This window comes from Centroberyx affinis, unplaced genomic scaffold (genome assembly GCF_046629955.1).
Source record: "Centroberyx affinis isolate AG114_WGS23_722 - 3 ecotype Tasmania unplaced genomic scaffold, CSIRO-AGI_Caff_v1 ptg000745l_1, whole genome shotgun sequence".
Taxonomy (NCBI): Eukaryota; Metazoa; Chordata; class Actinopteri; order Beryciformes; family Berycidae; genus Centroberyx; species Centroberyx affinis.
Genome location: NW_027279358.1, coordinates 182,501 through 198,349, shown reverse-complemented (window position 1 = coordinate 198,349; position 15,849 = coordinate 182,501). Strand labels below are relative to the sequence as shown.

At 42.4% G+C, this 15,849-nt stretch overlaps 1 protein-coding gene across 1 annotated transcript in view; it reads right to left on the bottom strand.

Moving 5' to 3' along the window:
• cacna1ia (calcium voltage-gated channel subunit alpha1 Ia) overlaps window positions 1-15,849 on the bottom strand; it is a 136,377-nt gene that overhangs the window by 18,981 nt on the left and 101,547 nt on the right. Inside the window, exons 20-28 of the mRNA XM_071519866.1 lie at window positions 13,644-13,822; window positions 13,240-13,366; window positions 12,636-12,761; window positions 12,418-12,507; window positions 11,651-11,843; window positions 8,639-8,790; window positions 7,158-7,267; window positions 4,922-5,055; window positions 4,376-4,446 (exon numbers count right to left, since the gene is read on the bottom strand). Of these exons, the coding sequence (XP_071375967.1) occupies window positions 4,376-4,446; window positions 4,922-5,055; window positions 7,158-7,267; window positions 8,639-8,790; window positions 11,651-11,843; window positions 12,418-12,507; window positions 12,636-12,761; window positions 13,240-13,366; window positions 13,644-13,822 (1,182 nt within the window). The remainder of the gene's footprint in view (window positions 1-4,375; window positions 4,447-4,921; window positions 5,056-7,157; window positions 7,268-8,638; window positions 8,791-11,650; window positions 11,844-12,417; window positions 12,508-12,635; window positions 12,762-13,239; window positions 13,367-13,643; window positions 13,823-15,849) is intronic.

Sequence of the window (15,849 nt, the reverse complement as noted above, 5' to 3'; positions counted from 1 at the left end):
CCTAATATTCTGTACGCTCTGTGAATATTTCTCATTAGATGTGCAAAAAACATTAGGCTAATCCACATTAATTCAGGAGCTAGAGAAGGTAGCAATAAAAAACAAAATTCAGCCGTATAATGGAACACAGATTTTTGGCATCGAGCAAACCATAAGACAAATATAAATTTGCTTTTGATGTAAAAATACAAATATACAAGCACACAGTAAACATGTTGTCCCCCACCAGTGATGTAGTTCCACCCTTAGGTCAGTCAGTGATTGCTGAGTGTACTTGAAATATGAGTGAAATTGTATAAGCATTTTTGTATGGAACAATGAAAGGACAGATTGACCATATATTTCTGTTGCCTACTCTCCTCAGAATTAGGCTTACAAGTTATATCTAGAAATGTAGTGACTGTAATTGTCCTGTTTTTACTCAATACAGTACAAAATATAAGAACTACAATACGCAATCCGTACATTACACAATGTACACTACAATACAATTTATACTACAATATACAATATAACATACGACACCAGGAGCGTGAGTGTTATGAATAATATAAATGCTAAATGATAAATGATATATGGTATTGCACAGTAGGTAAGTGGTAATATGATATAAGTAGTCAACACTGACGGCACAGTGGTAGTACAGTGATGAGTGCAGTAACAGTACAACAGTCCAACAACTGTACAATAACTACAGTGTCTTGTGGTTAGAGGTCTGCCCAAAAACTCTCCATTGACTCTCACTTCAACACATCAACCCAGTCTGATGTCTCCAAGTGTGTAGCGTGTGTAGACTATTATGTTACCTATGATAACTTTAACTGTATTGCTTTACCACTGAGTCCCCATTCATTGTCAATGCCGCCCCCTAGCGGCACAAAGTCAACATTACAGTGTGACTAACTAACGAACGAACGAACTAACGGACGGAGACCGATCCATAGTCCCCCCTTTGGTGGGGGACAAAAAATAAGCTCCATTACATTCAGCACAGCTTTTAAATCAGTCCCTTCGGACTGAAAGTAATGGATGTAATAGCCATACAACGTTTCATTTGGAGTGCTGTAATAATTCTAGATCTGACTCCTCTGGGGATTGCCTCAAGTACATCTCTAAATCAGTGCTTTCCCATCTGGAGTGCTTAACAATCTGTGCTTCATAATGGCCAGAGTCTATGTGGGATCCAGGCTAAGGATGAATGTACTAAACACTTATGAGGGACAACTTGTATGAGGTCGGACCTAGATTGAGCCTGAGGAGAGAGGGTGAACATGTACTGCATGAATCTTTCAAACTGTTAGCCAAACTCTGTAGTATAGGCTATAATATGCAGCTGTACATTACAGTAACTAACCCTCAATTTGTCTGAACTGCTTTTTGCACAAATGACTGAAGCGTTTGTGTCCTTTTATCATATTGATGACTACATTTGAAAACAAGGACGTGTGCAATTGACAGAGAACAGCATCATATGCATTCCCAAAGCTACACACAAAATCCCCAGTGAAAACTACAATGCTGTGTTTTACAATAGACAGCTCTGACGACTTCCTACAGCAAAACTGACATCCCATGCAGCGTCCACGTCTGCCACAGGCTATTCTGGAAGTTTCTCAGCCGTTTCCCGAGAGGAGATAAAACGACTGGCTCGACTTTAGTGCTGATGTTATGTGTTAGATGTAGGCTATTAGCAGTAGCGAACGCCGTGCAGCAGCCATTTTGCATCAGTGGGGGAGGAGAGGATAATGGTGGATGCTGGTGGGTAAAATGACTTTGTCTTACTGTGTCTTTGTAAAGATCAGCCACGAAAATGCATTTCTGTTAACATCTGTCAACGAGCTATTAAGCTTACTTCCCATTTAGCGCAAGTGTACGGATCCCGCAACACGTCCTCTCATGGCCTATTAAATGTACAAACCGCCTGTGGAGCACAAAAGGAATTCAAAGCATGTTTTTCTCTCATAAATTATTATTCTAGTGGACATCTATCCCTGTGTGGCACGATAGTATTATTCATATTCCTTGCCCTCTTATGCAGATGGCAGTATCATTGCCTGGTACATTGTTCAATTGTGTCCTGAGGCTTTTGTCGAAATGTCAATACTCTCCTCAATATCTTGTCTAGTGCAATGAAGTTGGATTGGCAGCTTGCCATTTCATTTTGACGGTGAAATATAGCATAATATCACCTCAGGTGCAATCTCTCACCAGGTGTAACGCTTTCCCTCTCGCTCTTTCAGTGTCTCGACAGGCACACACACACACACACACACACGCACACGCACACGCACACGCACACGCACACGCACACACACACACACACACACAGACCTGCTGGAACTGTTTAATTAGCCCTAGTTTTAATTACCTCCCCAGGTGCCCTTGGGATAGAGCAAAGGGCTCAGTGTTAATGAGAGGGGGATCAATAGGAAAGAAAGACAAGAAATCTGTTCTTCTTCACCGCTGCCTGCCCTCCCTTCACCACATCACCTGTTCCCCTCTGTTCACTTCCTCTCCACCAGCCTCCTGTCTGTCTGTCTTGGTTTTCTATGGTCGGTGGGTCAGTGAGGGTCGGTGTGTGTGTGTGTCTGTGTGCCTGCATGTCCCTCTGCCTGTCTATCTCTCTCTGTCTGTATGCCTGTCTCTCTTCTTGTCTGTCTAGATGGCTGCCTGCCTGTTTTTATAGCTATATTACTGTAATTAAGCCATCACATCACATCAACTAATGCTCCCCACCAGACATTGTTCCTAGCACACATAGGGCCTTGTCTACTATTTTTATTTTTATTAAGTCTCATTGAGATTAAAAATCTCTTTTGCAAGAGAGACCTGAACAAGAGGGCAGCATGGAGGACATACTGTACATGAAAGTTGCTTACAAGAACAACATAAAAAGACACAACTAAATACAATCAAGATTGATAGAATCAATCAAGTACACAATTTAAACAGTGCAGAAACATTGGCCAATATATTTACTTTCTAGACCCTTCATAATAGAAGATAATTCACCAAAGAAAATCATATCAGTCAGTTTTAAATCATGTAGAGTGTTCCATGTAGAGGGAGTTGAGAACTTAAAATGATTTTCTACCCAGTTCAGTTGGAACGTGAGGGACAGACATCTGCAGAACAGGTAAGATGGAAGCATCCAAAGGTTTGCGTGTGTAAAAACACGTACGAAACTGTTACCACTGGCAAAAAAGTAGCGAAGCTGATCTAGTTACAGGAGGTGCAGAGGACTGCATCACTCATATGAGCAAAATACCCGTCCTGTCCTTTGCAGGTTTGTCTGAATATGTAATATTGGGAGTTTCTAGCAAAATGTGCAAAATATTGGGCGGAGAGTCTACAAATAGATTAATTTGAACGTCGAATGCGATTTATCAAGACTGGAAGTAACTGCAGAAAAGGTATTTGTGTGTGTAATACGCAGAGAGAGCAGGTATTAATCAGACATCCATTCAGAGCTCGAGGCTCTGAAAGTGAGATGGAGACGTCGGCTGCGGCAAAATCTGAGAATTTGTCGACAACAGGTGTTTTCCAACTGTGAAAACGTTTTTGATATGCCAAAAGCAAAAATCATACAAACAGATCGACTGTCAAGCAAGGCGATTTTAGAGCTTTTGGAAGAACTAAGGGACGATCTACAGCCAGTCACCCATAGGAGTCATGCAATATGGAGGCTCAACTGCCAGCATTATTATTATAAACTAGTTCAGTGATGAATTATTATTGGTTAATTCATATTTAAAAAGAAATATGAAGTGCCTAATTAAATTCACATTCAAATGATGCATTTACATCACTAAAAACGTAATAAAATGTTCACTAAATGTATCAATTAATGATTTCATTTAATTATTTTGCTGAATTTAGAAATTTATTTGCAAAATGATTTTGAAAAATGCATTTAATATAGTTTTTTTTTTATTATTCCACTTTTCATTCAAGCTCTCCATGGTTGAAAGTTCTCCAAACTTGCAAAAACCTAATTTAAACTATTTTCAATTGATCAGCCGCATGGGAGAATTTACAACACGTGATCTGTTCACCTGCAAATGAAATTTAGCGTCTTATTTGGGATCTTAGTAAATCAGGCCCTTAGTGTGGTCTCAGTGGGAGTCTGGGTACTCTCCATGGTGCTGAAATTTAAGAGACAGTGTGTGTGTGTGTGTGTGTGCGCCTGTGTGAGTCATCCATTAGAGTTGCCTACAGGCCAACAGGGAGAGAGAGGGACCTTATACCATCCTGGCTATTGACTCAGCCTGGCTCACTCTCTCTCTGTGGGAGTCTGGAGTGTGTGTGTGTGAGAAAGAGGGAGCAACAGAGAGAGAGAGTGTGTGTGTGTGTGTACATGCGTGTGTGTGTGTACCTGCGGCAGGGCTTGGACCACTGTATCCAGCAGGGCTCTCATTCCCGTAGCCATCTTCAGCAACTTCAGAACTGTGTGTGAGAGAGAGAGAGAGAGAGAGAGAGAGAGAGAGAGAGAGAATGTAAGTGTGGGCATTTAGGGGAAAATCCCTCAGGTTCAATTACAGACTAAATGGGAAACATCAAGCTTTGGAAAGGTCAGTTCTAAATTTACACCCAGTGTAACACACACGTACACACACACACATACACACACACACACACACACACACACACACACACACACACACACACACAAACGTACATGCACACACACAAATAGGAGAGAATAGTGCAAGGTATAAAGCCATTCGCTGCTGCTATACTACGGCTAACTGACCATGATAAGCTGTTTACAGCGTCTCACCAGTTAGCCCATATTTTAACACAGCAGTTAGACCGAATCAATATTCTATTTGGCTGAGAGGATTTGGAGGAGGTAGAGTGAGGTAGAGATAGGTTATGCTTGAGTATGTGTGTGTGTGTGTGTGTGTGTGTGTGTGTGTACCTCGTGCTATCCTCAGTACCCTCATGATCCTGATGATTGTGGGGTTGATGGGCAGCGCAGCACTGATTTCAATCTCCTCCAGGGTGATGCCCATCACTGACAGCAGCACTATGGCCAGGTCCAACTGGTTCCACCTAGCACACGCACACGCACACACACACACACACACACACACACACACACACACATACATGCAAACAAGTATGCAGACAAACACATTATACACACTCTCACCCACACACAGACAGAAAGGCATTAGGTTAGTAATATGCAAAAGTTACAGGTTGCAGTTACAAAGAGAATATGGCTCTTGATTCACACACTCTAGCAGATACAAGAGAACACACACACATACACATACACACACACACACACACACACACACACACACACATAAACACAGACACCTGCACAGCACAGTACCTGCAGTTCTGCCTGAGCAGGCTGGCACCTGTGGCAGTGTGTTTGTGTGTTACCTGCTACTCCATTGACCCAGTTCTAACACTGGCCTGGGAGTCACCTCAGCCTATAAATCACACTATGCACAGTGACTGCTCACTGCTGCTGCTGACGTTACATAAAAAGAGACAAAGTGCCAGACGATAACTGCGTGATAGATTCTCCCTATATCCGCCCATCTCTTTCTCGTTTCATCACTCATTTGTCCTCTTCTTTTTTGTGTCTTTGCTTTCCCTCTTATACATTATCTCTCTCTCTCTCTCTCTCTGCCACCTTATCTCTCTCACTCTTACCAATTTTCTATATCCTCTCACTCTCTCTCTCATCTTTCTCTTCGCCAACTAAAATGGGTCAATGACATTAAACTACCATCACCATCAGTGTAATCTGAGCACCCAAATCTGTTTCTGCCTTTAATTAGTCATCACATATCCCTGAAAAGAATAAGACCCAATATCAGTCTCATCATCACACACATTTGGCAGAACGGCAAATGAATTAGCCCGGACTCTGAGTGATTGACTGTGGGCGTGAACAGATCAGTGCTGAAGTGTGTTTCCCACTGGAGTGGGCTATCCACCTGGTGTCATTACAGTCGGAGGAAGGGAAACGACAGTAATAACACAAAACAAATAGACAATGTTAGACAGTAGTTAACCAGGCATGACTGTTTTTTTTAATTTATTAATTTTATTGTGAATCAGGCCTGGGTTCATTTCGCTCAGTTAAATTAACCGAGGAAGTGGATTTTCTTCAAAATTAATATATTTTAAAAACTCTCCGCATGAAAGGATTGTCATATTCAGGCTATTATGAAATAATTGAAAACGAAAACTCAATCATTAGCAAATAAATTTCTATTTGCATTATGAAATTACTTTGATTTGATAATGAATAGACCCCCCAGGCAAGATACAACTAATTATTATAAAGAAAACTGTTCACTCTCCTGTCTTATGAACAGAATGTTTGAGGACGTTTTCTTTGACAATGGGCTTTACACTGCGGAGAGTGTCAGGACACACAGAGCTGATGACAAGTGACATACACCATGGGCCCAACTCATGATGTATGTCAGCTGCATGGCGTACAGTATGGCTTAGTCAACTTAGCGACGGAACGCCTCTAAGCCTGCTATCATATTGCAACATATTCATAATCCTCTATACCATCTAAGCTGTTATCCCCTGTCCTATGTGTAATGATCAAAGCAAGAGCCAGATTTGTAAAGCCATTACACTTTGAACTAAATAACTGTTTATTGTGGCACTATATACATTATGTGTTAATTCAGGAGATTACGGCACATGCCTCATGCTTTACTGTTTAATGTTATCACATCAAATACATGATAAGCGACTTAGCTGAACAAACACAAAATATATATAATGTCATCAAGGGAAAGCACTGAGAAATGTTGCGTTTTGAAATGGAAAGCTCACTTTACAGTATCTACTCCAAAAGGCACTTGTGTTTTCAGACTAGACACTGAAAGGGCATGAGAACAGCTGTTTCTCTGTCAATCATCATGCTGTATCCTTTGAGTGCAGTCTACCTCTGGATAGCAGACTAACAAATCCCATAGTGTAGAATGGTGGAGTTTTAAAATTATATCAAACTGTCTCATGTGTATTGCAGTGTGCACTCAAAGGGAAATGCATGTGTACACAGTGATACAAGTGCAAACATGCACACACACTTGCATACAGAGAGAGAGAGTTAAAGAGAGAGAGGGACAGACACACACACCACCTACACATACAAACGCACACTGTACCTGTCTTTGAAAAAGCGACGGAAGCCAAAGGCGATGAGTTTGAGCACTGCCTCCAGCACAAAAGTGGAGGTGAAGAAATAGTTGCAGTACTTCAGGGCAAGATCCAGAGACTACAGGGAGAGAGAGAAAAAGAGAGAGAGAGGATGGAGTATGTGTGTGAAGAGGTAGGAGGGGGGTGGGGGTGTTGGGGGGGTGGAGGGTGGTAGCAGCAGGCAAACCACTAGTGTCTGGAATTTTTCCTATTATTTGTAGAGTAAAATCAAGCATGCCAGAGGCTAAAACAGAGCATCCTCCATTCATAGCAGCACACACACTCATGCACTCACACATTTATGTCCCCTCCCTCACAAACACACACATTTTCGGGCTAAATTATATTTACACAGGATTCAATTATTGCAGAGGCTTGCATGGTTTAAATGTATTTAAGGATACAAAGAGGATTGTCTTGGCCATCCGGTCCGGCTTCATATTACTACAGAGACTGCAAATTATTTTGTTTGCTTTTTTTCCCCCCTTTCATAAATAGAGCTACAACAATGTAAGCTTCTAACAGCTGAGGCTGAGGCTGCCAAATGTCAGGACCATCAGCTTACAAATATAGCCAAGACCTTTTGATATTTACATTCAAAGGCTGTTGGTCTGTTTGTTTGAGAAGGCTTGCTCCATATAAAAGGTCAAACGGGCAACTTATCTCAATGATAATCGCTTCTCTCTCACTGACAACAATTGCATCAGGCTGTTGGGAATGTTGAACGAAATGCTGAGGGGCTGTAAACCCTTCATTCATCACATGAATTTACAGAGATACATGTACCGCACTGCTAACATCACTCTGACAGCTGCAGCAAATAAAATAAACTCACAAACTCTGTAATAAAATCAGCACAGCGCAGTAACTCTTCCTTTGTATGAATTGCAGCTATTCACAACACATGCAATAGAGTCTAGATGTTTGTCACAGCTTTGTGAGTGGAGTTTACTGTGATTGGTTTAACCGCCATTGGAAATGACGGTGGCTTATCACATTTACACTCATACCAGCGGTTGCCGCCACTTCATCTTTCATAAAATGCTGCTGTTTCGGGGAGTGAATGGCTGTGACTAGATGCCATGGTAGGATGCAGGCAAGCAGCCACTGAAAACTCAACATAGGGGAGAAGGGAATGTCGTTACCCATTAGGACGTTACCCATTTCTTGTTCTTTTGTGGGCAAGGCAGCTTTCTATGAATCTGGCACTGTACCATTAATCAGATTGAGAGCTTTGGTGCACAAAGGTCAAATTGTTTACATACATGCAATTAAAACCCCCTGTCTATCAACTAACACGCTTCAACAGACGCACATACACAATGAAACCTGTGGCCACACACCACTGCACACCCTGAACGCCACACACCACCCTGTCCCTACACCCTCCTACAGGTATATAACCACCACACACACACCTACACACACACACAGAGACGCTCTTCCTTACATGGGGCTGGTTGTAGTGCTCCAGGGACATGGTGATGACGTTGATGCAGATGATGAAGGTGATGATGAGGTCCAGGTAGTGGTTGGTGCACAGTGTGTGGATCATCAGACGCACGCTGCCATAGCTGGAATAGTATGGCAGCTTCTGGGCCTCTGACGGTAGGAGAAGAGGTTAATGAAGCCTTCACATATCCATTTTATATTCTCAGGGCGTTTTCACACCTATAGGTCATTTGCTCTGGTCCGAATCAGTTGATGAGTTTGTAAACTTGGAGCGTTTTCCCCTTGGTTCGGTTTCTTTTCACACAGAAAAATCCAAGCGAACCAAAATGCATCACTACAAACCAGGTGAGAACGTTTGCTCCGCTTATTGGTCAGATGTGTCTGGGGCGGGAGCAAGAAAGTAAATACAGGAAGAAGGTCCTGTGTTCTGGACTAATGCACATTGCTATGCAACATGGAGCAACGACAGAGTTGGCATTTGCTCACAACTGTTGTAATTATCTGGGCAATATACCAGCCAAAACTGTACCAGCAGAATACCGAATGCCGAATGCACTTCGAGGAAACGTCTTGAAAATGCTATACTGGCTATAGGAGCCGTTTAGCTCAAATTTGAGTACACCTGGTAGTTTTTTTTGTTTTTGTATACTTTATTATCCCCGTGGGGATATTTGGCCTCTCCATTTGACCCATCCTATACACACACTAGGAGCAGTGGGCTCCAGTTCTTTTGCCAGTGCCTTGGTCAGGGGCACTGACAGGAGTATTAACCCTAACATACATGTCTTTGATGGTGGGAGGAAACCGGAGCGGAAACTCACACAAACACAGGGAGAACATGCAAACTCCACACAGAAAGGACCTGGGACGGACCGGGGTTCGAACCCAGGACCTTCTTGCTGTGAGGCAACAGTGCTAACCACTGAGCCACGGTGCCGTCTTGGGTCGGCTTGAGGTTGGATCACATTCCCACCACAAATGAACCGCTCCAGAGTTTGTTTGGGACTGGGCCGAGACCACCTCCTCTAAAGGGTCTCGGTGCGGTTGTTTTGGTCCGCACCCGAGTGCGATTACTGTGTTCACACCTGCCCAAACGAATCGCACCAAGGGGGAAAACGAACCAGAGTCCGATTTAACCGGACTAAAAGCGCAGGTGTGAAAACGCCTTGAGAAGAGGAGTGTTTTCTCATGTCACTGCGACTTCTTCTATTGATTCCAAACAAACCACTGTGGCTGCTGCCAGAAATGTAAAACTTTGTAAAAGCTTTTGTAAAAGCTTTCATGAACTGGCTATAGATTGAATCACTATCGTTACATCAGCTGGCAATAGAAAGTAGCAAAACGGACATTAATAAGAAAATATGGCAGATTATTTAAAGTTTCATTGCAGTAGCATGCAGTTATGGATAGAACAGATAGAGATTTGAATAGGAATTGTCAAGGATAGTGTCCAATCCTGGCTATATCTCTAAGACTGCAGTATACTGCATACAGCTTTATAGGCTCTGTCAGCTTAGACAATTTGACAGTAAGTAAGTAAAATGACAGAAACTTGTTCAGATTGGAGAACACACCAGAGTCATTAACACATATTGTTCAATTGAGTTTGATGAGGAAGTGTGGACACTATTTTGCTGCCACATTTATAAAACTAAGCACTAACACTAAATTTTTAGTCTAGGGTTGTCCTTACAACCATAAAATGACACTTAGCCCTAGATTATCTTCACCATGTTTCATGCACACTTCAGTAACCTAGGACTTGTCTTAACCCAAAGTTAGAAGATTCATACTGGGCTCTTGCTTGTCCAAGGTTCGATTTAATTTAACCAATATTACATTCTCCAATGATACCTAGCCAGTCTGTTCTCAAGATGAATCTCTAGTTCATATTTTAGGAGAAAAAGCAACTTAGTTTGTGTTTAACAAAATTAATAGGCCAGTGCCTGCCTTGATGAGAACGATCAGCAATGCAGCCAAGGGCAAAATAAAAGATAGAGTTGTTGGTTCAGTAAATCTGATAGCACTCTCACATAGATCGCATTTAATATTTTATTTGTATGTCAGCCATCCCTAACCCTATCGCTTTTATAAGAGTTTCTAGTGTAACATTAATTTAGCACTTTTTCAAGCTATGCCAGTTACTTAAAAATTTATAGAAAAACTTTTTAAATAAACTGTTCTGTTTGTTCCTGTCCTAATGTAATCCTATCCAGACAAGGATAGATCAAAGCTAATGACTCTCCTCATTTCTCTTCCTGTATCTTTTCTCTCCTCTCTTCAAATTACTTCTTTTCTTTCTCTCTCATTCCTGACCTCCTTAACTTTCTTAACTTTTTTTCTGACTATCTCTAATAGTTCGTCCTGTGGGTAAAAACGTCCCTTTTAACATGTTAAGCAGGAATTCAAAACTGCGTAAGGAAGACTTGCATCGTAAGAAAGTGAGCACACACCTACATGTTTGGGGGTATATCGGCTGTCATTGTAATCTCCTTTTCTTTGGGATGTTCACACCACATTACCTCTCCCTCTATCTCCGTTTCCATCACTCTTGCTTCCTATTGCACACATTTTCATCAATTTTGTTCAAAGCTCTACATCTTAATAAAAAGTAATTCTTGGGACCTGTCATGATACCAAGCTGGATACAGTGAGCTATTTAGGCCTTCTTATTAGGAACTGAGATGTGTATGTTCTATGTATTTGTATGTTATGTATGTTATGTATGTTGTTTTTACAATGTCAGTGTCCATAGTGATTTGCCCTTCGGAACAATCAAGTTAATCTCATCTTTTTTTTTCATCATCCAATCTGATCTCATATCGTCTTATCATTCTTACCCCACTTGCTCTTGGTGAATCTCTTCCCTCCTCCTCTTCCTCACCTGACCCTATCTTTCCTTTTCTATCCCTCTATCCTTGCCTCTCACTCTTCCTCTTCTTGCCTCTGGTGTTTTATTTTCTCTTCTCTTCCATACCCCTTCCATTCCCTTCCCTCTCCCCCCCCTTACTCCTCCTCTTCTTTTCCATGCGCCGCTGGCGTTTCTCCTCGCGGCGCTTGGCCTCCTCCACCTCCTGGTGCTGCCGACACTTGTGGAAGTTCTCCACCACCACGCCCACAAACATGTTGAGGACGAAGAAGCTGACGATGAGGAGGAAGGAGATGAAATACAGCAGCATCCACGGGTTGTTGTTGATCACCGGCTGGGGTTGGGGTGTATGTGTGTGTGTGTGTGTGTTTGGCGTGGGTTTTATGAGAAAGGGAGAGAAGTGAGGAAGGAGTGAAAGCAAATATGGTGTATGGGAATTAGCATGAGTGATGGGGAAGAAGAATGGGAGGAAGGAAGGAGAGAAGGGGAGGGGGCAGGAGAGAAGGAGAGAAAGTGACAGAGTTAGGGAGGGAAAAATGTAAGAATTAGTAGAACAACACAGGGCATGGTACATTTGTCATTTTTATCCATAAAATTGTTATCCAAACTGTGTTTTGGATCAGCGAGGGAGCATCAATCTTAATATTAAGGAGATACATCCCATGCCCGCGCAGCTTGTGCAAACACTGCGGAAATCTGAGACGAGCTATGAGACAAAATAACGACACAAAATAAAACAGTGGGTCCATGTTGGGGGGGATAGGCACGCATGCAACAAAACTTGAAACTGTTCATCTCTGTCATATTAGAGGAATTCACACTGAACCCAAAGCTTATAATACATAACCTATGATTTCCATATAATACAGACTTCCTAATTTAATTGTACAACTTGTATACACAGATACCTGCTGGTCCACTGCGACTGCATCCAGCCCATGGTACATGATGTTGACCCAGCCGTCCTTGGAGGCGAGGACAAACAGGGACATCAGAGCCTGGACAACAATAGGCACAATGTTATCCAGAGATATTCTATTACTTTATGGCGAAAAAACAATTTCCATCCAATTACATTATGTGCTCGTACTTACATGCACACAAAACACACACACGTGAAACTGACCTGTCCCAGGTTGTCGAAGTTGTACTTATGGTGGACCCACTTGTAGTTGGCCTGCAGACAGTCAGACTTGTTGGTGATGTTTTTCACATCAGGGCCGAAGCAGTAGAAGAACTTGCCTTTGAACAGCTGTCAACAGAAAAACAACGGGACAACGCTTTTGATGCCGTCTGACTGCTCAAATCAAAACAGCGGAATACACCTTCGTACGCCCCTCCAATTAGATGAAAGAGCGCTCCTGAGTGAAATAATGAGCCGGTCAAAGATCTCACCGTTTGAAAGTGTTGTGTAGTTTAGTGATGAAAGACGCAGGAAGACAATGAGGGTACGTTTGAGAGAGAGAAAGACAGAGAGACAGAGAGACAGAGAGAGAGAGAGATATGCATGTGCATGTGTGTGTAACAAAGCCATAAAGGAGTGAGGGAAAGAAGTAGATAAAAATCATGGTGATGAGATAAGTTAGAGAAACCATAGTGCACACAAATAAAGTACAAAGCGAGACTGCCTTGAATAAAGCCCATATAATATACTTTATGAATAGATAAGATATAACTGTATATAGGCATCATTCAAACACACAGAGGGAGTCAGGTGTTGTGTTCCCTACCTGTACCCCCAGAATGCCAAAGATGATGAAGAAAGCGCAGCAGATGAGGACAATGTTGCCGATGGGTTTGAGAGAGGTGATGAGTGTCTCCACCACCAGCTTCAGACCTGGAGCCCTGCTGATCACCCTGGAGGAGGGAGGAGGGAGGAGGGAGGGAGGGAGGGAGGGAGGGGAGAGGGGTAAGATGAGAGTAAGGAAATAAATGAATGAAAGTGAGGGAGATGGGGAAAAAAGAGTTTGACCTTGTGAAGATAAAGCACACAAAGTACAGAACCATCACACTTTACAGCATGGTCATTGTCTGACATAAAGTAAACTGAGTGTACAAATCAACTACAACAACAGCAACAACATACAATAGCTTGCTTTTTTACTAAATCCCCTCTGCAGTAGTTCCTCCTTACCTGAGGGGGCGCAACGTCCTGAGCAGCCTGAGCACTCTGAGGACACCCAGGATCTTAGCCCCGCCCGCCATGGACACCACGATGTCAATCAACGACACAAAAACAAGGAAGCCATCCAGAATGTTCCAGCTGCTCCGCAGGTAAGCCTGCTCACCTATATACAGACCCATGGAAACCACCTGGAGAGGGACAGAGAGAGCGAGAGAGGAGGAGAAAGGAGAAACTTTTGCTGTTTACATCCTTTTGTCTGTTTAGCTTTAAGTTAAAGATATATTGTTGGCAATATAGTGAGAGGTGGTGAGGAAGTGTAATAGCAATGAATGGACACAATACTGATCAGTAAAAATATACAGTACATATTGGAACATGGATTTAGCCATAGGGTAACTTTCTGTTGTGTACAATGAACTGTCAAATAGGCAGTAAGACAAATGTGTAGTGAACAGGGAAACAAAGTGAAACCAAGAGAGCGAGAGAATGAGAGAGACGGGGAGTGATTCAGAGGAAGAGAGAAAAGAGTCGTCAGCAGCTGTAGGTCACAAGAGGCTGTCTGTTGACACTAACGAGACGTGCGACACACACACACACACACACCTGCACACACATGAACACAAACACATAAAAACACACTCCCTCACCTGGCTGCAGAAATGCAGAAAAACACACACTCTGACCTCTTCAAACAGCACCTGCTCTGGCTAGAGAGAGCCCAGAGCCGACACTGACTCCATCTGTCACACTCACACACTATAGCTACGGTTAGTGCTGGGAGGGAGCTGTCACACACACACACTCACACACACAAAGAGAAAGTGAGAGACAAACAAACACAACACACACAGTCACAGAAAATTGTGCCCGTGGTTGGCAATGACACACACATGTGCACGTCACTAACACACACATACGCACCATCACTGTAAGCGGTGAGCAGGTAGCAGTTTGATTTATGTTTAATATACGGGGGTGCAGTGGTAACGGCTCAATGCCTTTGCCCTTGGCTTGTAAAAAGGTTAGTGTAAAACCAATTGACATATGATGGCACTTCCCCATAACCACTCTGTAACCGAGAGAGAGAGAGAGAGAGAGAGAGAGAGAGAGAGAGAGAGAGAGAGAGAGAGAGAGAGAGAGAGAGAGAGATAGATAGAGACTGAGTCATGGGTATTGTACAAGCACTGTGTTGCACATGCACAGAGCTGGATCCAGTGGTTTCCTAAGCATCAACAGGAGCATTAGGCCCACTTAGGCAAAAATCTGCAACTGACATTTGAAGCTGTTTGCAGAGTGTCCGATAACGCTTCAGAGGGACTGTGGGGGTTAGCAAGCAAACATATCAAAATGATTGCAAGATCAGTGCTTAGCAAACATCTTAGGCCTGCATGCCAAAAAGTAAACCGAGTGTACAAAATGTTAGGGCCAACTTCCTATTGATTTGCACCACTGCAAAACTGTTCCTCTCCTTCACCTACATCTCCTCTTCATGACTGAAGTGCATTTAAAGTCACAATAAAACTGCATTTTGAAAGCATCTTTCTTCCTTAATGTGATGTATTTATTTACATGTATTAGGGCGGGACATAGCACAGGGAGGGGTCATTCGAAGACGTGAACCAATATGTGAACTGTGAGGGAGAGAAAGGCAGTTTCATTTGATGGGAGGTGCGGAGGGGCGGGATTGTTCAAAAATCTGTGATGGTTTCAATGGTTGTAATTTTTTTGTACGCGTCCTGGTACATGATGAAGCCACCGCTAAAGATTTTCTGTCAAATTGTCAAATAGGTGTATGGTATGATAATTAGAATGAGCTAAAAATTCCACTGTGACATTAATCAGTAAGCGATCATAGCTTTCACTTGGTCAGTCTATGTCCTGTAAATATCACACTACAGTTGCAACAATAATGTTCCATAAAATCACAATTAAATAGAGACTTAAGTTGTTTACATTGTGCCACTGACCAGGTATATTAATATATTTTCTGTTTTAAATCTTTTAGCACCAACAAGTTAATTTGGGTAAAAGCTCAAAAAAACAATATACAAGTCCACAATGTCTGGATATCCTGCATCTAGCTTTGAGAAAGAACATTTGTGCACACTCACAAAGACTCATTGAACTGTCTAATATTATAAGAACACTGTGTACATTCTGTATTGGAATTTACATTTAAATTCTAGAATCAAAAGCTCCAGTCTACTCTATGCCA